Source organism: Trachemys scripta, chromosome 9 (assembly GCF_013100865.1).
Source record: "Trachemys scripta elegans isolate TJP31775 chromosome 9, CAS_Tse_1.0, whole genome shotgun sequence".
Taxonomy (NCBI): Eukaryota; Metazoa; Chordata; order Testudines; family Emydidae; genus Trachemys; species Trachemys scripta.
In genome coordinates, this window is record NC_048306.1 from 38504701 (window position 1) to 38531871 (window position 27171).

Genomic DNA, 27171 nt, shown 5'->3' on the forward strand with positions numbered 1-27171 from the left:
AGCCATACCAGTACAACGACGACGGGTACCAGTCATAATATACCATCGCCTGCAAGGGGCTGGTGCAATGCAGCACTACGGCTGCCAGCCCCACGGCTATCACTCATGCTACACCGTCTACCGCCAAAAGGCAGTTAGCAGCTGCTGCTGTGTAGCAATGCAGTCCCACGTCTGCCGGCACCCAGAGGACATATGGTGACGGTGAGCTCAGCTGAGCTGAGCGGGCTCCATGCTTGCCGTGGTATGTTGTCTGCACAGGTAACCCAGGTAAAAAGGCGCGAATCTATTGTCTGCCGTTGCTGTGACGAGGGGGGAGGGGCCTGACGACATGTACCCAGAACCGCCCGCGACACTGTTTTGCATCATCCGGGCATTGGGATCTCAACCCAGAATTCAAAGAAAAGGCGCGAACCGCTTCTCGGCTCGAGCTGTGGCGCAAACGTAGTATCTGACGGCCTAGGGGAAGGAGGGAGGGGGGCCGAGTGACGACATGGCGTACAGGCACAGGGAATTAAAATAAAGAACGGTGGCTGTGCATCAGGGAGAGACACAAACAACTGTCACAGACTGGTCCCCCCCAAAGATTAAACTGAAAACCCTGTTGACGGAGGGAGGGGGAAGCAAATGAATACAGAGAAAATCTATTTTTTACATCTTAAGACGACGGTGCAGCGTGACTGATAGCCCTCGGCATCTTTCTGGGTGCTTGGCAGCAAATACTGGGCGGTGTATGACGATGGTCTTCAGGCCTATTGTACGAGCTGCTGCTCAGGGAAGACTCTGCTAACGTGCGATGACCCGACTTGTAATAGGCCGGCTAACAGTCATAATACACCATTTACTGCCAAAAGGCAAGCCCCACGGCTGCCAGCACCCAGATCGCCGATGAAGGCTACCAGTCTACTGCACCGTCTACCGCCAAAAGGCAGTTAGCAGCTGCTGCTGTGTAGCAATGCAGTCCCACGTCTGCCGGCACCCAGAGGACATATGGTGATGGTGAGCTCAGCTGTGCTGAGCGGGCTCCATGTTGTCTGCACAGGTAACCCAGGTAACCCAGATAAAAAGGCGCGAATCTATTGTCTGCCGTTGCTGTGACGGGGGAGGGAGGGGCCTGACGACATGTACCCAGAACCGCCCGCGACACTGTTTTGCATCATCCGGGCATTGGGATCTCAACCCAGAATTCCAAGGGGCGGCAGAGACTGCGGGAACTGTGGGATAGCTGTGGGATAGCTACCCATAGTGCAATGCTCCGGAAGTCGACGCTAGCCTCGTACTGTGGACGCGGTCTGCCGACTAGAGCACCTAGAGCATTTTATTGTGTGGACATACACAATCGGCTGTATACAACCGATTTCAATAAAACCGGCTTCTATAAATTCGAACTAATTTCGTAGTGTAGACATACCCTTAGGGAAGAAAAACCAAATGCACAAATACAGAATGGGGGATAACTGGCTTGGCAGCAGCTCTACTCAGAAGGATCTGGGAGTTGTGGTAGATCACAACCTCAACAATGCAATGCTGTTGTAAAAAAAGCAAATGCAATTTTAGGTTGCATTAACAGAGATGCATAGCATACAAGTAATGGGAGGTGATAATACCCTTCTACTCGGCGCTGGTTAGGCCCAAGCTGGAGTACGATGTCCAATTTTGGTCACCAATGTCTAGAAAGAAAGTAGAGAAACTGGAAAGGATCCAGAGATGAGTAACAAAGATGATTAAAGGGCTGGAAGGCAGGCCATATGAGCAAAGGCTGAAGGAACTGGGTATGTTTAGTTTGGAAAAGAGGAGATTAAGGTGGAACATGAAAGCTGTCTTCAAATACTTGACCGGCTGTCAGAAAACAGACAGCGAAAAGTTGTTCTCTCTTGTCACAGAGGGCAGGACAAGAGGCAACTGGTTCAAACTACAGCAAAACAGATTTAGATTAAATCTAGGAAAAACTTCCGAACAGTAGGACAATGTAACAGACTGCCTAAGGAGGTTGTGGAGGCTCCTTTGCTGGAGGTTTTCAAAAAGAGACTGGAGAGCCATCTGTCTTGGATGGTTTAGACACAACAAGTCCTGCATCTTGGACGGGGTTAGACTAGATGACCCTTGGGTGGTCCCTTCTAACTCCATAGTTCTATGATTTAGAGGTCATAGCGGACAAGCAATTCAATATGAAATCCCAGCGCAATGCTGTGGCAAAAAGGGTTAATGCGATCCTTGGATATATAAACTGGGGCGTAGTGAGTAGGAGTAAAGAGGTAATTTTTTCCTCCGTATATGGCATTGATAAGATTGATACTGGATTACTGCATCCAGTTCTGCTGTCCATGTTTTAAAAAGAATCTTGAAAAATATGAAAGGGTGAAGCAAAAAGCCACAAAAAATATTTGACTGGAGAAAATGCCTTCCAATGAGAGATTTAAAGAGTTCAATATGTTTCACTTATCAAAAAAGATTGAAATGTGACTTGATTAAGGCATAAGTATCTTCAGGGAAAAAACATGTAATATAGGGCTCTTTAATCTATCAGAGAAAGGTGTCACAAGAACTAATGGCTGGAAGCTGAAGCCAGACAAATTCAAATTAGAAATTAGGCACAAATTTTAAACAGTGAGAATAATTAATCATTGGAACAACCACCAAGGATGTGTTGGAATCTCAATCTGTTGATGTCTGAAACTCAGGACTGGATGTCTTTTTGGAAGATATGCTTTAGTCACGTTCAAGTTATGCTATAATCAAAAAGAAGCTATTGAGTCCAAAACAGAGGTAACTTGTGAAGTTTAATATCCTGTGATACACAGGAGGTCCGTCTAGATGATTGTATCCCTACTGGCCTTTCATTCTGAATCTATGAAAAAATAACATATCTTTTAGATATGAAACATGTCTACATACTTCAACATGATGTGAGCTTTAATTTTATGTTTGAGACCTGTCTGGGAGGTGGCTTCCTACCTTTAAGGAGCCTCTGGTCTTGCTCATGACCGCATCAGAGGAAGGTTGAGATGTTACTGAAGCGAGTGATGATTTTGAAATTTCCTTTTTGTTAAGAAGTGAAGGGTGCCGAGAGAGACTCGTTGCACCATCTCCTGGGGGGGAAAAACAAACCCATCAATAAATAACTGCAAAGGTCTTGTTCTATAGAGGAGGTGAGATTATGGGGAATGCTAAAAAGAGGTTTTTTTTGTCAGAAACATACTCCTGACAAATAGAGGAGCCAGGTGCAAGTTATGTAGACCTTCATAACTGAGTAGCAATAAAAAGTTTGCTTCCACCACACCACTTCTCAGTTTATGCCATTTACAATACTTCATGTGTCATTTTGTCCTTTACTTCATTTGTCTCTTTGAAATAAAATGTTTATCTTACCCATGTTCTCCCAGCTGACTGTATGTATGTCCTACACCTTTGGCATAAACATGTCCCTAGTGCACGGGGTAGGAATCTTCTAGAAAACAGCATTTACTGGACTACCTGCTTTTACTCCCTTCGTACAGGGTTGGGAACTCGTAAGAGGAGCAGTAGCTCCAGTCACTCTTCAATTCTTTCCACTAATTCAGGAATTCCTTTGCAAGAAACTCCAGAGAAAGGTGACATTTTAGAAGTGATAGTAAAGTAACCATATTTGCAGATCTAGGAGTCAAGGCAGAGGCAAAAAGCAGTTCTAAATACTGTCCATATTATATTATGTTAATATATACCTTGATTTTTAATCTTTGGGTCTTCAGATAACAGCTTATTCAGGCACTTTACATGATTTTCAAATTCTACCCTTTGATAAGCATGCTCCTGCAATTTTCTCAAGTGGTATGCCATTTTTTTCTCTAGCACTGTTCGTTTCTACAATATTTTAAGAAAAACGTTAGAGGTATTTAACACAAGATTGTCGTTGCATAGAGCAAAAAAATGTTCTTTAGTGCAATGATATTTTGATAAAAGTTTCTGTTCACACTTTTATAATATTTTATCAATCTATTAGTTATCACTGTGATATGTATAGACGCCAAATGGTCCTTGAACGTATTAACAAATTTTAATACACCTCTACCCCGATTATAATGCTGTCCTCGGGAGCCAAAAAATCTTACTGCGTTATAGGTGAAACAGCGTTGTATCGAACTTGCTTTGATACTCCGGAGTGCGCAGCTCCGCCGATCCCCCCCCCCCCCCCGGAGCACTGCTTTACCGCATTATATCCGAATTCATGTTATATCGGGTCGCGTTATATCAGGGTAGAAGTATACCTACAGCCCCATCTAGTTTTTAAATTAAAAATCTGTTATCTGTCACATTCATTAATGACATAACAAAAAATTGTATATACTTTTTTATTTTTTTTTTAGCTCCCCACAGTGCCCATCCAATGCTAACTCCGCTTAGAGACTTGGACAATAGAAGGCTAACTCCAATATCAGCATGTGGGACATACAGTCTATAAAAAACCTAGATAGGTTGAAATCAGAGTCTGAATTCTCAGTGGAACAGAAACTGGAATGTTTGTTAGTCACTGTGTCAAAAATCTCATATTAATTTACATATGGTTGGAGTTCCTTTCTCTGTCTCATTCTAAAAATTAATTCCAAAGATTAAACAAGCCTGTAGGTATGTTTTCTTATGGGTGTCTATTGTGTATTTAGAGTTAATCAAGTTAGTTACAGAGCTGAGATTGGGAATTGCTACTTTAAAACTGGTTAGAAATAGCTTGTTGTTTAGACCAAAGAAATTGAAGGTTAATTAAGTCAAACTTACTGGTGCCCCCCAGATCTAAACCACATTTTCTTTCAATACAGGATGGAAACTACTTTTCTCCACCTTTCTGAATCAGATAGTCTCTACCTGTAGATAAACTGTCTTGTTCCTTTAATTTGATGTCTCTTATTCTATTGTACCCCTGAAAGCTCTGAAGTGAAATGTAGATGATGTAATTTTGTTGGTATTTCTGTTTGAATGGTTGTTGCATTCTGAAAATGATAGGAACTGTATGACATAAGAAGGAAAAGAAATACTGAAAGATATATGCTTCTAATATGTGTATAGCTTTGAAATATTAAAAGAAATTGCCTTAAAGGAGGGAACTCTCATTAATACTGTGGTGACCTTCTAAGGCACGGATGGGCAAATTTTTTGGCCCGAGGGCCACATCGGGGTTGTGCAACTGTATGGAGGGCCGGGTAGGGAAGGCTGTGCCTCCCCAAACAGCGTGGCCCCCTTCCACTTCCCACCTCCTGATTGCCCCCCTCAGAACGCCCAACCCATCCAACCCCCCCGCTCCTTGTCCCCTGACTGCCCCCTCCCAGGACCCCCACTCCCTATCCAACCCCCCTGCTCCCTGTCCCCTGACTGCCCAAACCCCTATCCACACCCCTGCCCCCTGACAGCCCCCTCGGGATTCCCATCCACTATCCAACCGCCCTCTGCTCTTTGTCCCCTGACCACCTTCTCCTGGAACCCTGTGTCACTAACTGCCCCCAGGGCTCTCACCTCCTTATCCACTCCCCCCTGCTACCTGTCCCCTGACTGCCCTCCCGACCCCTATTCACATGCCCGCCCCCTGACAGGCCCCCCCAGGACTCCCACTCCCAACCCTCCCTGTTCCGCATCCCCTGACCCCCCCTCCTCCCTGACCTCCCGCCCCCCGCTCCCCGCCCCCTTACCAGCAGCAGGAGCTCACAGCCATGACACCTGGCCAGAGCCAGCTGTACTCCCCATGCTGTCCAGCGGAAGCAGCAGGCCAGCAAGCGGCCCACGCGGCGGCGTGGCTGCAGGGGAGGGAGTCAGCGGGGGAGGGGCCGGGGACTAGGCTCCCCTGCTGGGAGCTCGGGAGCCGGACCAGGATGGTCCCGTGGGCCAGATGTGGCCCGCGGGACATAGTTTGCCCACGTCTGTTCTAAGGGTGACCAGATAGCACTTGCAAAAAATCAGCACACTTTTTTTAGGGAGATTTGGGGGGGGGGGGGGGGGGGGGGAGGGAGGATAGTTGCGTATATAAGACATAGCCCCTAATATCGGGATGGTCCTGATAATATCGGGAAAGGTGGTCACTCTAGTTAATTCAAAAATCTTTGGGGCTTGTACATACTAGTGCTTACTTCAGTATAACTTATGTCACTCAGGGGTGTAAATAAGCCACCCCCCATGAGTGACGTAAGTAACACTGACCTAAGTGCTGGTGTGGCCAGCGCTATGTCGGTGGGAGAAGTCTCCACCTGACATAGCTTCTGCTCCTCAGGGAGGTGGAGTAATTATGCTAATTTTTAAAGATGGGCTAATCTAGTGCCCATCTTTAAAAAAGGGAAGGAGGAGGATCCAGGGAACTACAGGCCAGTCAGCCTCACCTCAATCCCTGGAAAAATCATGGAGAAGGTCCTCAAGGAATCAATTCTGAAGCACTTAGAGGAGAGGAAAGTGATCAGGAATAGTCAGCATGGATTCACCAAGGGCAAGTCATGCCTGACTAACCTAATTGCCTTCTATGATGAGATAACTGGCTCTGTGGATGAGGGGAAAGCAATGGATGTGTTATTCCTTGACTTTAGCATAGCTTTTGATAGGGTCTTCCACAGTATTCTTGCCAGCAAGTTAAAGAAGTATGGGCTGGATGAATGGACTATAAGGTGGATAGAAAGCTGGCTAGATCATCGGGCTCAACGGGTAGTGATCAATGGCTCCATGTCTAGTTGGCAGCCAGTATCAAGTGGAGTGCTCCAAGGGTCAGTCCTGGGGCCAGTTTTGTTCAATATCTTCATTAATGGTCTGGAGGATGGTGTGGACTGCGCTCTCAACAAGCTTGCAGATGACACTAAACTTGGAGGAGTGGTAGATACGCTGGAGGGTAGGGATAGGATACAGAGGGACCTAGACAAATTAGAGGATTGGGCCAAAAGAAACCTGATGAGGTTCAACAAGGACAAGTGCAGAGTCCTGCACTTAGGATAGAAGAATCCCATGCACTGCTACAGACTAGGGACCGAATGGCTAGGTAGCAGTTCTGCAGAAAAGGACCTAGGGGTTACAGTGGATGAGAAGCTGGATATGAGTCAACAGTGTGCTCTTGTTGCCAAGAAGGCTAATGTCATTTTGGGCTGTATAAGTAGGGGCATTGCCAGCAGATCGAGGGACCTGATCGTTCCCCTCTATTCGACATTGGTGAGGCCTCATCTGGAGTACTGTGTCCAGTTTTGGGCCCCACACTACAAGAAGGATGTGGAAAAATTGGAAAGAGTCCAGCGGAGGGCAACAAAAATTATTAGGGGGCTGGAGCACATGACATATGAGGAGAAGCTGAGGGAACTGGGATTGTTTAGTCTGCAGAAGAGAAGAATGAGGGGGGGATTTGATTGCTGCTTTCAACTACCTGAAAGGGGGTTCCAAAGAGGATGGATCTAGACTGTTCTCAGTGGTAACAGACGAAAGAACAAGAAGTAATGGTCTCAAGTTGCAGTGGGGGAGGTTTAGGTTGGATATTAGCAAAATCTTTTTCACTAGGAGGGTGGTGAAGCACTGGAATGGGTTACCTAGGGAGGTGGTGGAATCTCCTTCCTTAGTGGTTTTTAAGATCAGGCTTGACAAAGTCCTGGCTGGGATGATTTAGTTGGGGTTGGTCCTGCTTTGAGCAGGGGGTTGGACTAGATGACCTTCTGAGGTTCCTTCCAACCCTGATATTCTATGAACAGAGAGTTCTCTCCCATCAGCATAGAGCATCTGCACTAGCAGCACTACAGCGGCGCAGTTACATCCGTTTGGCTGCACCACTGTAGCAATTCTAGTGTAGGCTAACCCTTGGAAATGAATTAAATTTAAAATGCTCCTATGAGAAAAGAAACAAAGAAATGTGTTATACACCAATGCCTCCTTCTGGACATCAAAGAACACAGCAGAGACCCCAGAAGAACAGAAATCTGAGAGCTAATTGACGAGTGTCAAATAGAAAATAAGAAGATTGCCCTTAGGTTACAAAGTCCTGACATCCCTGCCATCGCGGATTGCCAGTGACAATTACAGAAAACCAAGAGGTGACTGTGGTGCACTAAACAGCTGAAGTAAGTGGAACTTCTCACTGTGCGAGAGGTTAATCATGTGTTTGGCTTTTCAGGACTGGAATCCAAAGGAGGACTGGGATGTCCTAATTAGATTATTTTAAAAAGTTTGTATTTTAACACCACATGGTTCCTTTTACTTGGATAAAATCTTTTACTTAACCTTGTCTTCTCATTCTCCAATCTCCCCTTATTTAAAAACATAACCAGAACAAGCAATTCAAACTATTTCCAGAGGAGCTGTGTGTCCCACTCAAGAAATTTAAAATTCTCAACTATGATCAGAATCTAGAAGAGATTTTTATTTTGGATAGCATTACTGAGTACACTTATCTAGATACTGTACTTATGGTCTTAATCATTAGCTTCTCTCTTCTGTGGCATGTGAGTTTTAAAGAAATAGCTACTTAATATACCTTTTTAGCTTTCTCTTCTCTTCTTTTCCTTCGCAGTTCCTCAATTCTTGCTTCTCGTTTCACATCCTCTCCAATTTTCAGCAGAAGTAACATCTCTTTTTGTTTCCATTCCTAAGGATCACAGATTTATCATATCATGCCAAAAGGTGATAATTATATGTGTATTTTATTTTGTACGTACAACTTTTCTGCTGCTTCATTTAATAATTTTCTGTTCCTTATTGGTATATTTTAAACACTTTGGGCCAAATTCATTCCTAGTGTCAGATCACTGCAGTCAATGATGTAACCACAGCGATAAATTTGGTACCTATAAAATTATTTTTCCAACATATTAAATTCTACAAATGGCAGAAAGATTATTGAATTGACAGTGGGCTGGTGGGATAGCAGAATGACAAGCATTTTTCATGACTTTTCTTTCAGCCATGATCTGTTTAGAATCACTGCCTTGCAAAGCTACATGTTCTGACACTTGCACCACAAAGCCCTGTGGTTACCCCTCTTCAATGCAGCTTAATTTCCCTGCTTGCAGTCAGAACTTTGCATCCAGAAACATTCTACTTGTATTCACTTTGTCCCTACAAATTGTCATAAGCACCGATCCCGCTATTTAGTCTTGTAAACACCTGCTTGTGACTGGAAATCAGGGATGAAATCCTGCCTCATTGAATTCAATGGGAGTTTTACCATTGACTTAAAGGAGCCAGGACTTCATGTCAGGTACACAACTAATGGTAGGATTTGAGCCTGTAAAAAGCAGGCCTAAAGGGGAAACATTATCTAGAAATCAGGGCCATAAAGTATTGATATGTAACTCTGCCTATCAGGCTTAAATATTTACAGGTTCTTTTTTACTTACATATACCTGGATCTTGTAAACTCTTAGGCACATGTTTATTACTAGGCATGTCAGCAACCCTACTGACCTCAGTGGGACCGCTCAGACACTTGATGTAAAGCACATGCATAAGTGTTTGCAGGAGTGGGTCCATATTCATCAACTTTTTAAAATTCTTTGTGGACTTGCTTGTAAACTCATTGGCTGCTGGCAATTTTAATTATTTGTCAATTGTCTCATTAAGATGTGTGTTGTGTATATATAAATTGTATAGTGTCTTTCAATTTCTTGTTTCTAACCTCCTCCATTTTTATATGAAGAATAGGTTGTTTCTTTTTCTTTTTTTCGTATTGCCTTTTCTCTTCCTCAGCCTGTTGAAGGAGATGTCTTTCTTCCGCGATGCACTTAATTTTTTCCAGTTCTTTATTAATCATGTCTACATATCTTTAAATAGAAAATGTAAATCATTGGTAAGAATCAGCTGGAGTCATCTTACTCAGTCAATTTTCTGCTCAGTCCCTGCTATCGTCTTTGCCTGAGTTTCTGTTTGCTTAAGCCAACTGAAGAATTTACAATTGACTTCACAAATGTCTAACATAATTCATACCCAGTAAATTAACAATTCTAATACATTTAGATCTTTCATAATTTAGACTCAATAAAAATAAGGCCCCAGCCTTGCAAGGAGTTCCATGCAGTCCCCCACAGACACTCCCAAATTGTAAATTATTATGTGTCTTATACCTGTTCCTCATCTGTCTTTCTCGTTCTTGTAAATTTTCTCTTTCTTCTCGGAGCAGCCACTCTCTGAAGTGAGAGGTGTCCGCACCTTCTGGAAGCAGAATGGGATCCCGTAGTTTTGTCACTTGTTTTTCAAGCATTTTCTGAAAATCAAGAATGGATTTTAGGGCTTGATTTACTAGAAATGCTTTCACCAGGCACCAGTCTGTGTCTCTGCATTGAAACTTAAAATACTTAACAGAAAAGAATCTGCTGAGGGCCAAACCCTCCCCTTTACACCAAAATGACATGGAAAGGCGGGACATGCAGTTCGTAGGTATGATGGGGTATACAAACTCCACGCTGGGCAACAGAGTTAACGAGCTAATGTGGCTCAGGTGGGCCTGCTCCACCACACCTGGGAGACATGTCAGACTTGGAGAGAGGAGCTTAAAAGGGAGAAACCCAGTTCAATCACTGGCAGATCAGCAAGGAGAGCTGACTGACTGACTGACTGACTGACTGACTGACTGACTGACTGACTAACTAACTAAAGGCAAGAACTCTTTAGCTACCTGCTGCCTGGTGAGGGAAGCCCTGTTGCAAGTCCACCTGTGATGGGACCATTTCTTTATGCTAGCCAGTGAGTCTAGTTGGGATCATTGCTTTGCAGAAGCCCTCTGAGAGATTTACCATATCTCTGGGATGATTTGTTTGTGTTTACTTCTTTTCTTGTCAACCCCCAGAAAGGGAAGACTAACTGGGGCTCTGCTGGAGGGCTGAGCCTCTTAAGCTTGGACTGGCATGCTGGAACACCTTGAGTGCTGGGGCTACCCAGGCCTAGGGGGTGCCATGGTGTGGAAACCCTGGTGACAGTAGGCTACTGCAATTATGTGGCATGTTCCCCTTTGGAATGAGCAACCACACCTTTAACTACAGCTTTGTCCTGCCCCTTTGTTCCCTGTCCTCCCACCCCATCCCGGGTTCCTTGCCCTACCTGAGCATTTGGAGCAGTTTGGAGCTACCTACACCCCTTTTTGAAAACGTCTGCAGCATGCTGAGAAGGGAAACTCCCTCTTTGAGTGACTCACTCACGTCTACACTACGGGGTCAAGTTGACCTAAGTTATGCAACGCCAGTTACGTGAATAATGTAGCTGGAGTCAATGTAGCTTAGGTCAACTTATTGAGGTGTCTACACCACACTGGGTCGATGGGAGAAACTCACCTTATGCTTCTCATTCCAGTTGAGTACCGGAGTCGATGGGAGAGCGATCGTCTTCACTAAATTGACCCCGGTGGATCGATCACAACAGCATCGATCCACCAGTAAGTGGAGACAAGCCCAAACTGCCAAATTTGACAGTGTAGACTTTTGAGAGGTCTGGTCTTTAGCTTTTCCATTTCTTTGTTTTAGAAAATAGTTACCTGCTCCCTGAGGGTTATATTGTGCCTTTGAGCACATCAGACATGTCTGGGAGGAAACTGGGGAGTACGGCAGTAGTATTGTAAGCTTTGCATTTCACCCTTAAAACATCAGCTGTACAATCAACTCCTAGAATGTTGTCTCTCAATCAGCTGCTAAGATCCCTCCCATTTCAAGTTGTTAGCAGGGGACTAACCAGGGCTGAAGAGAGGTGGTTGAAAAAGAAGAAAGCGAAGAGGAAAGCACAGTGGGCCTCAGGCACTAGGGGTGCACCAGCTTCATCCTCTGGTCCTGTGCCGTATGCCTGCTCTATGCGTGGTATGGACTATTGCTCAAGAATTGGACTGTGTTGACACTTGCAGTGCTGCAGCATGATTTGCGGTAACTGAATTGCTGCTTACACCATTGTCTTTCAACCTGGATGGTTGCCGCCAAAAACAGTGGACTCACTAACCATGCTCAGACATCAGCTTTATAGGCCATATAGTAGGCACAGAAGAGTGTGTTCTCAAAACTTTGGTAACAGTCCCACTGACTTTCTAATTCAGGATTGGGTAAACCCCAGTGGGAGGCTCTGCAGTCACTGTAACTTTTTTAGCTGACTGCTATTTTGTGTTTGTTTTTGAAACAAAACAGAATTTTAACTACTTTTAATTAACTTACTTGTTCTCTCATATAATTTTTTTCAAACTCTAACTTGAGGGTGGTCAGATACTGCCGGTATTCATTGAATTCCTTTAGTGAACACACAACCTAAAAAGAAAAAGATGTTGCATCGAAAATAGTTATTTGCTATATATAGTCATGGATCAAAATACATTCATGTACAGTCCATATTACTATCTTTACAGAGATCCATAGGTTGCTTATCAATAACTATGGTTCTCTGAACATACTACCTCTGCCAATTTCCCACTGTAGAAGCTGCTGCTATGCAAGCCACAGAATTATTTCAAAATAGTGACCTGTGAGAGATCATGCGTGCAGGTCCTTTGGATCCAGCCTTCTAAACGAAGAGTGTAAAACTTTTCTCCATCTAAACATCCCTAACTTCATATCTCTCTGCTGGATGGTGCAATCATGGAACCAAAACCCTCTTTTTGCACAGGATTAGGTTTTTGCTAAATCTTTATATTTTTATAGCACTTAAAAGAAAATCTGTTAGGTCTGTCTGACATGGCAGCTTCTTCTTTAGCTGTGGCCCTGGTCAGGGATCCTTCTCATGAGACTGTTATAAGATGAAGTTTGCTGTGTTGGAAAAGGGGGCTATCGAATTGGTACCAAAACTGCACACAGGAAAGGGACTTTATTTATGGTATTTTCTTATTTAAAAGAAAAATGAGAATTATTCACAGACTCTTTGTCTAAAAACAAATCTTTTGTGCAGCTTTCTTGGAAAGGTAAAAGTGCATGTGATTACTCTGGGGAACATCATCTTTCCTTTAATAGTCAAGATTGCTTTAGAACCCTCGGCCTTTGGGATGTGAACATTACTTCCATATATCAACAAGGTAAAGGCACAAGAAATATGTCATGTTCAAGTAGGCAACAATTAATATCAGTACGAGCTTCGAGAATTGTCTGTCAATAATACTGAGCGCTGGCTGTTGGCCATTTTACCCATACTTGCCCATTTTGCTTTCTTAGGTCTGACTTCTCCCCTTTACATTGCTCTCATAGTGCAAATTGGCCTTAAAGGAAGTGACTAAAATTTCAGGCCTTAATTTTCATTTGTCCATTTACTTTTTAAGGGTTAAATTCAGACCTGGGGCAAGAGGGGGCAACTCCATTGACTTCAGTGGACTGAATATGACCCTATAACTCTACATTGTTCTTACTGATAGAGTTAGATAGGTTTTTCCGGAAGTAATTGATTATTGCTTTCTTAATCTTTCTTAATTCTCTATTTCAGATTTTAACCTCCAGGGTTCATCGTTAAAAAGTTTCAGGTTTACCTTTGCAACTAGATTACTGTGGTATTAACTCTATTTCTTGCACTTCCCTATAATTATGATCGGGAACCCAGAATCCAGGCCTGATTCAGCAAAGCACATGTGGTTAACTTTAGGCACATGCTTAACTTCCATTGATTTCAAAAGACTGCCTGAGCAAATGATTAAATGTATTTTCACTTTAGACACACTATGAAGGAAAATAACAGCAGCACAGTATTGTATGGCAAGGCTCCACCAAGACACAGTGGTCTCAGTCCTGCCTTCTGTGGCATTTATGTGTGCAGGCGGGGAGAAGGAATAGGGAGCCTGTGACGTGGTGTACCAGGAGTTTGATGCCCCCCGCCGCAGGCCCTGTTGCCTTGGCACATCATGCTGGAAGATGTTCTTCTGGAGGAAAAGAGTGGAGAATTTAAACTGGCAACAGCTGCCTAGAGAGGCCACCCAGGATCATGTGCTTATAGAACCAATGAGAACCGGTCCCCCAATGGCTAGAAGGGTCAGAGTAGGCAAAAGCCAGTCAGGGCCAAGGGGTAAAAAGGGCTGGCTCCTTCTTCCAGGGGGCAGTTCTGGATGAAACTGGGAAAGGGGAGAAAGGACTTCCCCATCTTAACCTAAAAGCCCGGCCTGGTTAGGGACCTAACTCTGACTGCACTTCTTGATCAAGCCAGTGAAATTCCATGATCTAAAACAGTCTTTAGAACCCAAGTGGCCTCTTGAGCTGGATTTCCACAGTTGAAAAATTAAAAGGAGAAACTTGTTTCATGCGATACCCCACTGATTCGGATGAACCTGAGACAGAGCCTCTTCTCTCTAATGAAATAACCAGACAGAATCTGTCCATAGACAGCGATAAAAGAGATGCACATTGACCCATACGCAGCACCCCAGCAGAAAATGAAGAATGTCCAACACCTAGCTGGCTAGTGTGTTTGCCACCATCGATGGCTAAAGGGGCATGACACTTCTTCTCCAAGTAACATACTTCTGCCTTGCATCGTGGTGGCTCATTGTGTTGGCTGTATGACTATTTACCCACCACTGATGCCAGCTACATGTGTTTTCTAGGAAGGCAAGATAAACTCTAAAGTAATAATATGGGTGGGAATTTCAAAAGTGCTTAGTGTTGGCCTCACTCTGTTTCCATGGAAATCCAAAGTAAAGCTGCCCTTACCTTCAGTAGGAACAGAGTTAGGCCAGAACAGAGTGCTTTGAAAATCCCATTGACATAAATATTCATAACATCTTATTTAACCTACTTTGTTATCGTTGGTGACATAACCTCCTTTCTTTAATCTCCGTAGATTATTTTTGCGCTTGTAATAGGAACGCAAATGTGGATCATGTAGACTTCTATATTTTGTTGTCATTAAGCGACAGTAAGGATCACCAAGATCAAAGCCACTAGGAGGTTGATAAAGCTGTAAAAATATATATTCAAAAGTATTAACAGAATATTACCTATCTGAAAAAGAGATAAAGAAGTTTCACAGTTCCTAAACACACTGACCAACAATTTCAAACAGGGGGCTGGATTAATTCCTGCTTTCAGCAGTTGCATTAGGTATGATTTTTTTTTACCCAAACGAAAGAGTGCTGTATTTGTGGTACTCTTAACGTGAGAATAACTTGTGTCTTAATTTTAAATTTGTTGGCTTTTGGATGACTGCTCTACTGGCTGCAGTACTGAGAACTAATTATTTTGGATATTTATAGAGAATTTCAGTTGCTCTATGAACATTTAAAAATGTATGTCTATAGACACAATTTTGCCCCTGTAGTGAATTGTGCCCAAGTTCTGTATTTGCAATCTGTTCATGTCTTTCTCTGGAAATTCTTCATGTCTTTCTCTGCAGTTGCAAAATTGTGGATGCTGTTCATGGTAGATGCAGGACTGGACTTGCAAAAATGGAAACCTGGTTTGAAAATCCCTAAGATTTTATTCAGCTATTTTGAATTAATATAAAATTCTGTAGTCATTCAGAAAAACTACAGGCAAAATTCTTTAGATGTTCTTTTTCTTCAGTTTTCAATATATTGTTCCAAAACAATACACCTCTACTTCGATATAACGCTGTCCTTGGGAGCCAGAAAATCTTACCATGTTATGGGTGAAACCACATTATATCGAACTTGCTTTGATCCACTGGAGTGTGCAGTCCCCTCCCCCCCGCCCACTCCGGAGCACTGCTTTACAGCATTATATCCAAATTTGTGTTATATTGGGTCGTGTTATATCGGGGTAGAGGTGTATATGGTTGAGACTGGGGCTGGTTGTACAAGGAGACTGGTCCCGGGAGACAGTGGGGGAAACACAGAGGAACATGGATGGAGCTAATTGGCTGAGACAGGGTGAAGAACACTGACATCAGATGTGGTTCTGGAGGCGGGCAGGGAGCAGGGGAGACTGGGACTGACTGGAGAAGGAGACTGGGACTGGAAACCAGTAGGAGAAAACATAAAAAGGGGAGAAGAAAGGAGATCTGACAAGGAGCTATAACAATAGTTACTGTAACAATTCTGACCAGGAGCTGAGATGTGGGTGGGGGGAGAACTGGGGCTGGCTGGCATAGGTAACTATTATTCTGGCATTTCTTAAATTTCGTGTGCTTGATATTTCAACCTTAATAATGTTCTTTCAAGATCATTTTTGTGTATGTGTAATAGGATATAAGATGTTAAGACATATAAAAGAGTAAAGAGACCAGTTTCCAGAAAGGGATTTACCTTATCATATAAATTAATTACAGTAAATTCCATGCCAAAAAAATATTGCAATGCAATAGTAAACTAGAAAATATTACCACATGTAAGAACCTAGGAATTTCCCTTCCAGGTCAGACCATGGGTCCATTTAGTCGAGTATTCGGTCTCCCAAGGGGCTAGTGCCAGCTGCTTCAGAGGAAGGTACAAGAAACCATGCAGTGGGCAGTTATTAAATCTTCTGTGATGGGGTACAACAGGCATTTACTGCCTTACTGACACTCTGTTCGTTGCAATACCCAGGTCCACGAAGTGGTCTTTTAAGAAGAGAAGGGCAGTGAGTTTGGACCTCCAGTGGTTTCCTAGAAAGGCCTCCTTGGGTCAGTAGCTGATGAAACTAGTGAAACTTGGTTCTCCAGCAATTAGAAGAGGTGGGAGCCAGAAGAGGCCAATCAGGACCCAGCAGACCAGCTAAAAAGGTCTAGCTGCTTTGTAATGCTACACTAAACACCTAGAAGCAACTAGATTTGGAAGCCGCTACTACAGCTGAATTTAGTAATGCCGTATCTAGATCTTATGCTTTTGACAATTCTGCTAAATCTAGCAACAGTAGCAGCTTTGAAATCTAGCATTACTTCTAAGACTAGCAACAACTGTTACCAGGTTTACTAGTCATGCCAAATTTAGCCTGCCTAACTGGGAGCTGAACACAGATTTAATAATAATGTCCTAATCATCATTCTTAAAGAAAATGATTCCATACTTACTGATTTTGGGGGGGAAAATATTTTATGGGTGGAGAACAGCTTGGAATTTCATTCAGATACATTTATTTAAAACACACAAATGACTGGAACTAATATATCAGCTAAAAACGGCATGAAAAAGAACTAAGCCTTACTAGAAATTTTCTCTGAATCTTGGGGCTTGTCTACATGGCACATGAGCACTATAGTTGCCATATTTAGCAACTGTTGTCACATGTGATAGTAATGCCAAATGTTTACATACTACTGTAGTTTTCTTAATGTTAATTTTTTAGTTCAGGGAGAGTCAAACTGTGGGTCAGGACCCCAAAGAGGGTCTTCACCACATTTTAATGGGTTCACCAAAGCTGGTGTTGGCCCTGGGCCCCAGCAAGTCTGAAGCCCAAGCCCCACTGCCCAGGGATAAGGTTACATGCCCTCCACCCAGGGCAGAAGCCCTTGGGCTTCACTTTGCCCTGCCCCCACCACTGCCCGCAGGGCCAGCGCTTCCATTTAGGCGACCTAGGCAGTCACCTAGGGCGCCAGGATTTGGGGGGGCGGCATTTTGCTGCCCTCAGTGGCAATTCAGCGGCGGGGGGGTGTCCTTCCACGCTCCGGGTCTTCGGCGGCAATTCTGCGGCGGGTCCTTCACTCGCTCCCGGACCCACTGCCGAAGTGCCCCGAAGACCGGGAACGCGGAAGGACCCCCCTGCCGCAGAATTGCCGACGACGACTGGGAGCGCGGAAGGAATCCCGTGTAGGGCGCCAAAAACCCTGGTGCCGCTCCGGCCTGCCCGTGGTGGCGGGACTTGGGCAGTGGGGCTCGGGCAGGCTCAGTCTTCGGTCCCCTCTCCTGGGGTCATGTGGTAATTTTCTTTTGTCAGAAGGGGGTCACAGTGCAATGAAGTTTGAGAACCATTGTTTTAGTTCATAATTAGGGCCCTACCAAATTCATGGCCATGAAAAACGTTTCACGGACTGTGAAATCTGGTCTCCCGCTGTGAAATCTGCTCTTTTGTGTGCTTTTACCCTATACTATACAGATTTCACAGGGGAGACCAGCATTTCTCAAACTGGGGTCCTGACCCAAAAGGGAGTTGCAGGGGGGTCACAAGGTCATTTTAGAGGGATCGCAGTATTGTCACACTGCCTTTAGAGCTGGGTGGCTGGAGAGTGGCAGCTGTTGGCCGGGCGCCAAGCTCTGAAGGCAGTGCCCCACCAGCAGACGTGCAGAAGTAAGGGTGGCAATACCATATCATGCCACCCTTACTTCTGCGCTGCTGCCTTCAGAGCTGGGTGGCCAGAGAGTGGCGGCTGCTGACTGAGGGCCCAGCTCTGCAGGCAGCAGCACATAAGCAAGGATGGCAATACCATACCATGCCATCTTTACTTCTGTACTGCTGCTGGTGGCTACCTGCCTTCAGAGCTGGGCAGTTGGAGAGTGGCAGCTGCTGGCCAGGAACCCAGCTCTGAAGGCAGAGCCACTGCCAGCAACAGCACAGAATTAAGGGTAGCACCACCACAACCCCCCCTACAATAATCTTGCAACTCCCCCCCAGTTCCTTTTTGGATCAGAACCCCTACAATTATAACACCATGAAATTTCACATTTAAATGGCTGAAATAATGAAATTTACTATTTTTTAAATCCTATGACCGTGAAATTGACCAAAATGGACCATGTATTTGGTAGGGCCCTATTCATTATCCTTGACTATGGGGAAATATGCCAAATACAAGAGGAAGTACAGAGTTGAATGGGAAAAGATGAATGAAATGAAATTATGGTTGAAGCAAAGTCCAAGTAATGAGGATTCAGCTTACTTTACTGCATGGAGAACAGAGCTGTGACCACAGCTAAATGACATAAGAAAGCATGCTATCAAAAGTTCCAAGCATAAAAGTACTATGATCCCCATTACATCAGGGCCATCACAGCCAAGACTGGAAGATTCAAAATTTACTGCTAAGAAGGAGTCAGTGAAAGAACCGAAATAGTAACTGCTGCCATATTGCATGTCTTTTATCTATTAGGGCAGTTGATCACGTGGTTGATTTTGTTGAGGACAAAAATGCCTGAAGAAATTATATCTAAGCACTGCACTCATCAAAAATGTGATTTGTCTTTGTTTTGCTGATGGACTGTATAAGGATATTGGAAATTCAAACTTTTCTCTTCTAGTAGATGAATATATTGATGTTGCAGTTTAAAAGAGTGTGTGTGTGTGTGTGTGTGTGTGTTACTATAGCAATTCCTTACAGAAGATCATTACTGGTTTCTTAAGTTTGGTTCCAGTCATCTCAACAACAGCAGATGATATCTTCTCTGCTCTTGATAGTAATTTGAGGAAAATTAACATAAACATTGAAAATTGTATTGGAATTGACACAGATGGTGCCAATATATGTGAATCCAGTCAGTCACTCTTCACCAAAAGTGCAGAAAAAGTGTCCAAACTTGGTATTGTTCAGTGTGTTTGTCACACAGTTCATCTCAGTGCTTGCAAAGCAATCAAAGAAATTCCGTCTTGTATTGACTTTTCATGAGGGAAACATATTCTTGGTTTAAAGTGAGCACAACGCCTCATGAAGCATACCAATAAATATACACTCTTATCAATGATGGCGAAACTCCTGCAGTGTTTGTTCAGTTTTCTCAGACAAGACGACTGTCTGGTTCTGAAGCCGTAGTCAGAATCCTTGATTCTTGGATTGAAATCAAAACATATTTCCAATTCGCAAGTTCTCGTGAGCATTGCTGAATAGCTCGAATACTCAGTGACATGGATAGTGATGAGAGTAATAGGCTGTATCTCCTGTTTCCGAGGTCAGTCTTATCTGAGTTTCTGCTCAATAATTTGCTTTTCCAGAAAACAGAAGTAGATAATTCTCTTTATTGAAAAAGTTTAAAGCATTTGCCTTTTCTCTGTTGAAATGCATCTTTCATCCAGTGCATGTCAGACTGCATGTCAACCTAGATTTTGTTTCCATTTACCTCCCTCTTGACAAGGTTGACTTAATTTTGAATTTCACATTGAATTACAAGCACTGAGCTTTGATCCTGCTTTCAAGACTACTTTGAAAGAAAGGTGTTCCAATTTTCAGCAAGTAGTTGTGGCAGAAGTTTTGAAGAGACTTCCTCCAGCACTCACTGTACTTCACAAAATCAAACACTTCTCTGTCTCATTGTTTGAACCAAATTAGTCAAGTGACTTTCTAAGAACTGCCATTAGAATTACATTTTGCCCAGTGTGAAATGTCAGACCTGGAGAACCAGTGGTGTAATTTGATATTAATAGATTGGACTGCGACAACTGGACCAATCCCAACTGATGCTGCCACTTTCTGATGCAAAGTGAAAGACTACAAAGATCCACTTGGCAGACGTCCTTTTGATGAAATTTTACAGTATGCACTGAACATACTATCCCTGACAATAAGTAATGTTGTAATTGAGAGTCTTTTCTACAATGAATTTGGTAACAAGCAAGATTCAAAATAAGATAATGGCAGATTAACTAAATGCCATTTTAATTATCAGAGTTTCCCTCAGTAACTGTGGAATATGTTGCAAATCATTCACTCCAACATGAGAGATGATTGTCCATTTAGAACAGATGTATGATTTTTAAGCAAAAAAAGTAATAGCAATGTCAGTGGCATAAGTAATTCTAATCTAACAGAGGACAATTCTGATGATGCTGAGATGATATTCCATGTGCTCAAAGAGGAGGATGTAATCAGCTGTTAGTTTTACTTCTTTTCTAAATAGCACTAGATTTTGGTTTTGTAGTTTTTGTACCTACTTTCAAATAAACTAAGTACTTTTCTCACCTGACTGGCAAAAACTCCAGCTTTGATGTTGGCAACACTGCTTTTATCAAATGATAGTTCTGGGTGAAGCAAGAAGAGCAGAAGAAGGATCTTTCCTTTCCCTTAAACCAAGAAGCCAGGCTTGATAAGAGTCTATTTCTGACTGCATTCAATGAGAGACTTTTGATTTACTTTGTGGCATGTAAGGCCGAGGCTATCCTGAGTTACACATTAATTGGAGTACTGAAAATTAGCGAGCTCACTTTGCTGCCATGAAAATAGAATGCAGTCTCAGTTAGAGTGCACTGAGGTGTTCTGACCTCACCTTGAGAACTTAGTGAAATGTCTCCAAGACAGTGAGTGAATTTACAAAGGACTCCTGAATCCTGAGCAAGTTTTATATATACAAGAGAAGATGAAACTAAAGAGTAGAAAGACAATTTCTGTGTGAGGAAGATGACCAGGCCAATGACACACACTGTGCTGGTGTTGTTGATATGTGCAAAATATGACAGACAAAAACAACAGATAACTCAGTGAAGGCTTCAGCTAAAAGCACTGAAAGAGCTGGGTATTCTGAGGAGCCAAGAGACCTAAGAGAAACACAATGTGCACCAAAGCCAAGAACTATGTAGATGGCAAAGAACTGGAAACATTTAATGGCTTCAACCAGTGGGGCACTCCTCTGCTGAGTCAGTCAGTCATCTGACCAGAATAAATGGAACTGGACAAGAAACAGGATCATAACTGAAATCAATGGAAGTTGCAGAGTGTTAGAACCTCTGACAATTATGCCACTAATTTGGCTTCTGATATATGGATTTAGGTGCCTAAATTTAGGCCATCAGGTTTGAATAGAGTTAGAGTTCAGATGTGTGGCAAACAGATCCACCTGGAGAAACCGATTTATCTTTAAATCAGACATATGAAGAAGTTAGTCAAGCAGTGATTTACTGGGGAATTTAAAGGAGCACCTGAGTGTTCCATGCTGAAAATCTTTTTCAGTTCAGGTCTTTCTGCTAGAAGGCTTGCTAGAGCTTGCAACACTTGTTCAGAAACCTCATGCCTCCTGAGCTTTCCCCTGTCAGGAAGCAGTATGACAGGGAGAAGTCTCCTGGGTTGGGATGGAGTGAAGTGTCTTGGGTCTGAGTGATCATCTCAGTATCATAAGCAGCAAACTGGTAGCTTCTTGATTAGGTAAATGACAAAGAGGTCTACTTCCAGCATCTCCCTACGAGGGGAAGATTAATCACTTTCAGATCCAGGTATCACTCATGACAGGGTCTGTTAGCAACTGCCTTGGTCAGTCTGTGACTGTTCTCTTTCCCTGCTGGTTAAGTAGTGACCAGAAATATCTTATGAGGCAAAACCCATTCTCACATCTACAGGACCTGGTGCCTCCCTGCTTCTTCCTGATTTTCCATTGGAAACAAGACCACCTTTTGGGAGACCAAGTCTCTCAAAGTGCTTAGTAGGCCTGCTCTCATGTCTAGAACATTTGTGTGTAGTTGCTGTTCCTGGTCTGAAGTCCCTCTGTGTGGTCTCCACATCCTGAGTGGATGTATTCATGGTGATTACAACATGTGCTATTAGAACTGAGAAATCAGGTCCTAGCTGAAGATTGTTCTTGACCACCACCAGGGCAGAGAGGCCCCAAAGCCATCTGCCACCTGCATGAAATGTGAGAGTCCCTGTGTAGCTCAGGTCCACTGAGGTTGGTTCCTGTGCAGACGTGCAATTCAGTACTGTGAATACTGTTGAGAACAAAAGATCTAACATATGTAGCAAGCTGACAAATCCCCTCCACCAGACTTAAGATATCCTGAATCAAATCCTGGGGTGGGAAAACTTTGAGCTGAACAATTCTACCAGGGCTTCTACTTATTTCAAATGCCTGCTGGGGAACTTTGGGTAGCTTATCATGAACCCTACAGATTTCAGCACCCTGGTGGTTGATTCATGGATGGCAGTTCCAGAAAGGAGAATACATGCACTCCCAACCTGTGCAGATAGACAACATCTTCTGAGCTTTCCATGAACACACATGACACTGACACTGGCCTAGAAGACAGTACATGGAATTGGAAGTGCTGTTCCCCTATTACAGATTTGAGGTATATCCTGTAATTGAGATGTATCCCTATATGCATGAGGTGGGATTTTCAAAGGATCCTAAGGGAATTAAGTACCCAAATTCCTTAGGCTCAATGGAAAATTCCAGCCAAAGCACTGTCCATAATGCATAGCCAGTTGCCTTTCTCTACAAGGGGCATGATCATAGAGCATTATTATTTGATCAGTGCCTCTAAATGGCTAGATAATGATAAAAGCCCTGCTGTCTTTTGGGTACCAGATAGTACTAGTACTTGGAATTCCTTCCTTTTCCCAGTGGCATGGATTTGATGGCTTTCTTTGATTACTTGCAGTATTTTTTCCTTATGAGTAAGTACACAAGAGCAGTAATTCTGCTTAGAAATGCCAGGACATTGTCTGTTAGAGCACTCAAGGACAATAAGGCCTTTGCGGAGAAACAAAATTAATTCTTTGCATCAGTCTTCACGGCTGAGGATGTGAGGGAGATTCCCAAACCTGAGCTATTCTTTTTAGGTGAAAGATCTGAGGAACTGTCCCAGATTGAGGTATCATTAGAGGAGGTTTTGGAACAAATTGATAAACTAAACAGTAATAAGTCACGAGGACCAGATAGTATTCACCCAGGAATTCTGAAGGAACTTAAATGTGAAACTGCAGAACTACTAACTGTAGTCTATAACCTATCATTTAAATCAGCTTCTGTACCAGATGACTGGAGGATAGCTAATGTGATGCCAATTTTTAAAAAGGGCTCAAGAGGTGATCCCAGCAATTACAGGCCTGTAAGCCTGACTTCAGTACCGGGCAAACTGGTTGAAACTATAATAAAGAACAATATTGTCAGACATATAGATGAACATAATGTATTGGGGAAGAGTCAACGTGGTTTTTGTAAAGGGAAATCATGCCTCACCAATCTACTAGAATTCTTTGAGGGGACCAACAAGCATGTGGACAAGAGGGATCCAGTGGATATAGTGTACTTAGATTTTCAGAAAGCCTTTGACGAGTCCCTGACCAAAGGCTTTTAAGCAAAGTAAGCTGTCATGGGATAAGAGGGTTAAAAGATAGGAAACAAAGGGTTGGAATAAATGGTCAGCTTTCAGAATGGGGAGAGGTAACTAGTGGTGTTCCCCAGGGGTCTGTACTGGGAACAGTCCTATTCAACTTATTCATAAATGATCTGGAAAAAGGGATAAACAGTGAAGTGGCAAAATTTGCAGATGATACAAAATTACTAAAGATAGTTAAAACCCAGGCAGATGGCGAAGAGCTACAAAAGGATGTCTCAAAACAGGGTGACTAAGCAACAAAATGGCAGATGAAATTTAATGTTGATAAATGCAAAGTAATGCACATGGGAAAGCATAATCCCAACTATATGGATAAAATGATGGAGTCTAAATTAGCTGTTACCACTCAAGAAAGAGATCTTGGAGTCCTTGTGGATAGTTCTCTGAAAACATCCACTCAATGTGCAGCGGCAGTCAAAAAAGCGAACAGAATGCAAGAAAGGGATAGATAACAGGACAGAAAATATCATGTTGCCTCTATATAAATCCATGGTATGTCCAAATCTTGAATACCGTGTGCAGATGTGGTCGCCCCATCTCAAAAAAGATATATTGGACTTGGAGAAGGTTCAGAAAAGGGCAACAAAAATGATTAGGGATATGGAATGGCTTCCATATGAGGAGAGATTAATAAGACTGGGACTTTTCGGCTTGGAAAAGGGACGGCTAAGGGGAGATATGATTGTCTATAAAACCATGACTGGTGTAGAGAAAGTAGATAAGAAAGTGTTGTTTACTACTTCTCATAACACAAGAACTAGGACTCACCAAATGAAATTAATAGGCAGCAGGTTTAAAACAAATAAAAGGCAGTATTTCTTCATACAACACACAGTCAACCTGTGGATCTCCTTGCCAGAGGATGTTGTGAAGGCCAAGTCCATAACAGGATTCAAAAAAGAACTAGATAAGTTCATGGAGGATAGGTCCATCAATGGCTATTAGCCAGGATGGGCAGGGATGGTGTCCCTAGCCTCTGTTTGCCAGAAGCTGGGAATGGGTGACAGGGGATGGATCACTTGATGATTATCTGTTCTGTTTATTCCCTCTGGGGCACCTGGCATTGGCCACTATTGGAAGACAGGATACTAGGCTAGATGGACCCTTGGTCTGACCCACTAGGGCCATTCTTATGTTCTTATGTTATTCTCCAACATACTCTGCATATTTAGTGGCAGGAGTGAGGAGTATAGAAAATGAGATGTGTTTTTCCCCCTCTATATTCAATTTTTTACCTTTTCACCCAGGGTTGTTCTATAGAACAATGTATTGGAGCCTGGTAGCAAGGGGAGCTTGGCACCAAGTGGCATATCCAAGAGCTGAGTAGGTCCTATGCCTAGTAACTGTCGTCTGTGACTGATCTAGAAAGAGAACACAGTCATGGGATTTCAGGCTGACATTTTAATAATCCATTTGCATTGCAATTATCATAAACAACCCTTTAAGTTTAGTAACTCAAACATTAGTTTCTAGCAGAGAACAAATGGCACAGCTTTCTAAGGGTGAGAGATTTAAAGGCTGGTCTCTATTTCTGAGCACAGAATTTGCAGGTGTAGTTGAGGTCACTAAGATGTCTGTGTGCTGACTACCCTCACATCAGTAACTGAAATGTCTAAAGGCCTGATACAAAGCCCACTGAGATCAGTGGGAAGAAATACATTGCAACTGTGGGTGAAAGCCAGAGGCTGGGATAAAGTGAGACTGAGTATCTAGCCCTAAATCTTTATTTAAAATCTAATCTGTAACGATCCAGGTGACACCAACAAAAAACTCAGAGCAACCCAAGAAGCAAAGACACATTTGTAAAGATTTTTATCATTACATTCAGGAAACTGTGGGCTGGGGTGGGAAGGAAGGACGTGCCCTCCCTGCATGCATCACTGTCCAACTTCTTTAATCAGTATGTCCAGGGTGTGTATCACATTTTCCTTCCCATTGGACTCAAATTTACCGCCTCCTCCTACCTCAGCCCCACCCCGGGAAGGCGAAATCCTCACCCCTTCTCCTCTCTCTCTCCCCCCATCCCCCCCGCAAGCTCAGCCATCATCTGGTAACTGGCAGAGAGACCATACTCCATGGCAGCCTCCTGCACTGCTCACCTGCTCAACTTCGATCCACTATGCCCTCTGTCTTCCAGTCTGGAGTCCCACCCCTCTACTCCAGCTTCTCCACCATCCTCACAACCCCTGCTCCAATCTCCCCCAGCCTCACCTCCGGCCAATCCCACAGAAAAGCCTCATGCCTCCAGACCAGTTTCCCCACCCAGCCTCACCCGCTCCATGTGCCCGGCACTCACCTCTCCCAGCTGCTCCTCTGGCCTCAACACCTCGTCCGCAGTCTGGGAACCAGCAGAGAGATAGTGCTCCATGGCCGCCTTCAGCATCCTCCAGTTGAGACTCGCCATCTCGGACCTCCAACTGCCGCCTCCAAGTTCTGGCCCCAACTGGGGCCTTTGAGCGGCGGTTCTAGAACTGCTGAGCACTCCTGCCCCATGAGTGTTCTATCACAATGACCTGGCTTCCCTCAAGCCAGGTGGTTTACGTGGCTTTCATCATTTGAGGAGAGATTCATGGAGCAGACTTGCTCCCTGTTCCTGAGTGATGTGCTGTGTCACCAGAGCCTCAAATGGTGGTTTGTCCTGTTCACATTACTCTACCCTGAGGGAAAGCAGGCTGTGGCACAGAACTCCTGCATGACCTGCAGCTTTCTGCTTCTGTCAGCGGCGAAGGTGATTCAGGCAGTGGCTCTACTCTCCATGGCAATGAGGAAGTCTTCAAAACTGCTGGAGGCAACTGCTTTATCTTCCCCCATAACAGTGATATCATTAGGGTGGCACAGGGTTGGCATTCAAACAGCAGATTATTTTGTGAGGTAGAACCTTAAAACCAAAGTTTTCACCGGCACCGAGGTTTGACTTGTCCTGCTTGGCCAAACATGCCCCACACACATACATACATTGCTCCACCACTTTCTAACCCAGAAGTGGCTGACTTTCGGTGGAGCTGTATGCACAGAGTCTGTGGAAGGCCATGAATCATTCAGGAATTTCCTAGGGTTACCATATTTTGTGCCTCCAAATGGAGGACACTCCACGGGGGCCCGGCCCTGCCCCCAGCCCCGCCCACGCTCACGCCCCAACTCCGCCCCCTCCCCAAAGTCTCCGCCCCCTCCCCTGCTTCCCGGGAAGCCTGAAGCAGGTAAGGGGGAGCGTGGGGGGAGGAGGCGCGGCCCAGGCTGGCTCCCCGGCGGCTCCAGCCTGGGTCGGCTCGGGCCCTGGGGGTGCCGGCCCCGGTCGACCACCCCCGGCCCACCCAGCACTGCCGGCCCCCGGCGGCCCGGCGCACCCCCCGACCCC

General features: G+C 43.9%; 2 protein-coding genes across 2 annotated transcripts; both read right to left on the reverse strand.

The window, feature by feature from the left end:
* Positions 1–1608: 1608 nt before the first annotated feature.
* LOC117882919 (fibrous sheath-interacting protein 2-like) lies at positions 1609–9729 on the reverse strand. Its single transcript, XM_034781808.1, has 4 exons — positions 9590–9729; positions 8450–8560; positions 3699–3837; positions 1609–1667 (listed from the first exon to the last, which is right to left on the reverse strand). Exons 1-4 carry the CDS (start codon positions 9722–9724, stop codon positions 1609–1611), a joined length of 444 nt encoding a protein of 147 aa, XP_034637699.1. The 5' UTR covers positions 9725–9729.
* Positions 9730–10041: 312 nt separating this feature from the next.
* LOC117882920 (fibrous sheath-interacting protein 2-like) lies at positions 10042–26726 on the reverse strand. Its single transcript, XM_034781809.1, has 5 exons — positions 26113–26726; positions 25052–25177; positions 14647–14808; positions 12099–12188; positions 10042–10122 (listed from the first exon to the last, which is right to left on the reverse strand). Exons 1-5 carry the CDS (start codon positions 26218–26220, stop codon positions 10042–10044), a joined length of 567 nt encoding a protein of 188 aa, XP_034637700.1. The 5' UTR covers positions 26221–26726.
* Positions 26727–27171: the final 445 nt, after the last annotated feature.

Bases quoted from the DNA above. Each gene is read 5' to 3' on its own strand.
- LOC117882919 (XM_034781808.1), bottom strand. From the start codon at position 9,724: ATGATTAATAAAGAACTGGAAAAAATTAAGTGCATCGCGGAAGAAAGA. The intron at 3,838-8,449 runs GTATATTAAGTA...AAAATATTGTAG, and splicing joins GAGAAGAGAAAGCTAAAAAG to AAACGAACAGTGCTAGAGAA. The intron at 1,668-3,698 runs GTATATATTAAC...CTTTCTTTCTAG, and splicing joins CCCAAAGATTAAAAATCAAG to ACATTGGTGACCAAAATTGG.
- LOC117882920 (XM_034781809.1), bottom strand. From the start codon at position 26,220: ATGGCGAGTCTCAACTGGAGGATGCTGAAGGCGGCCATGGAGCACTAT. The intron at 25,178-26,112 runs GTGAGTGCCGGG...TTCTCTTTCTAG, and splicing joins CAGAGGAGCAGCTGGGAGAG to ATCAGTCACAGACGACAGTT. The intron at 14,809-25,051 runs GTAAAAAATTGA...ATATTTTTACAG, and splicing joins GAACAACCCTGGGTGAAAAG to CTTTATCAACCTCCTAGTGG.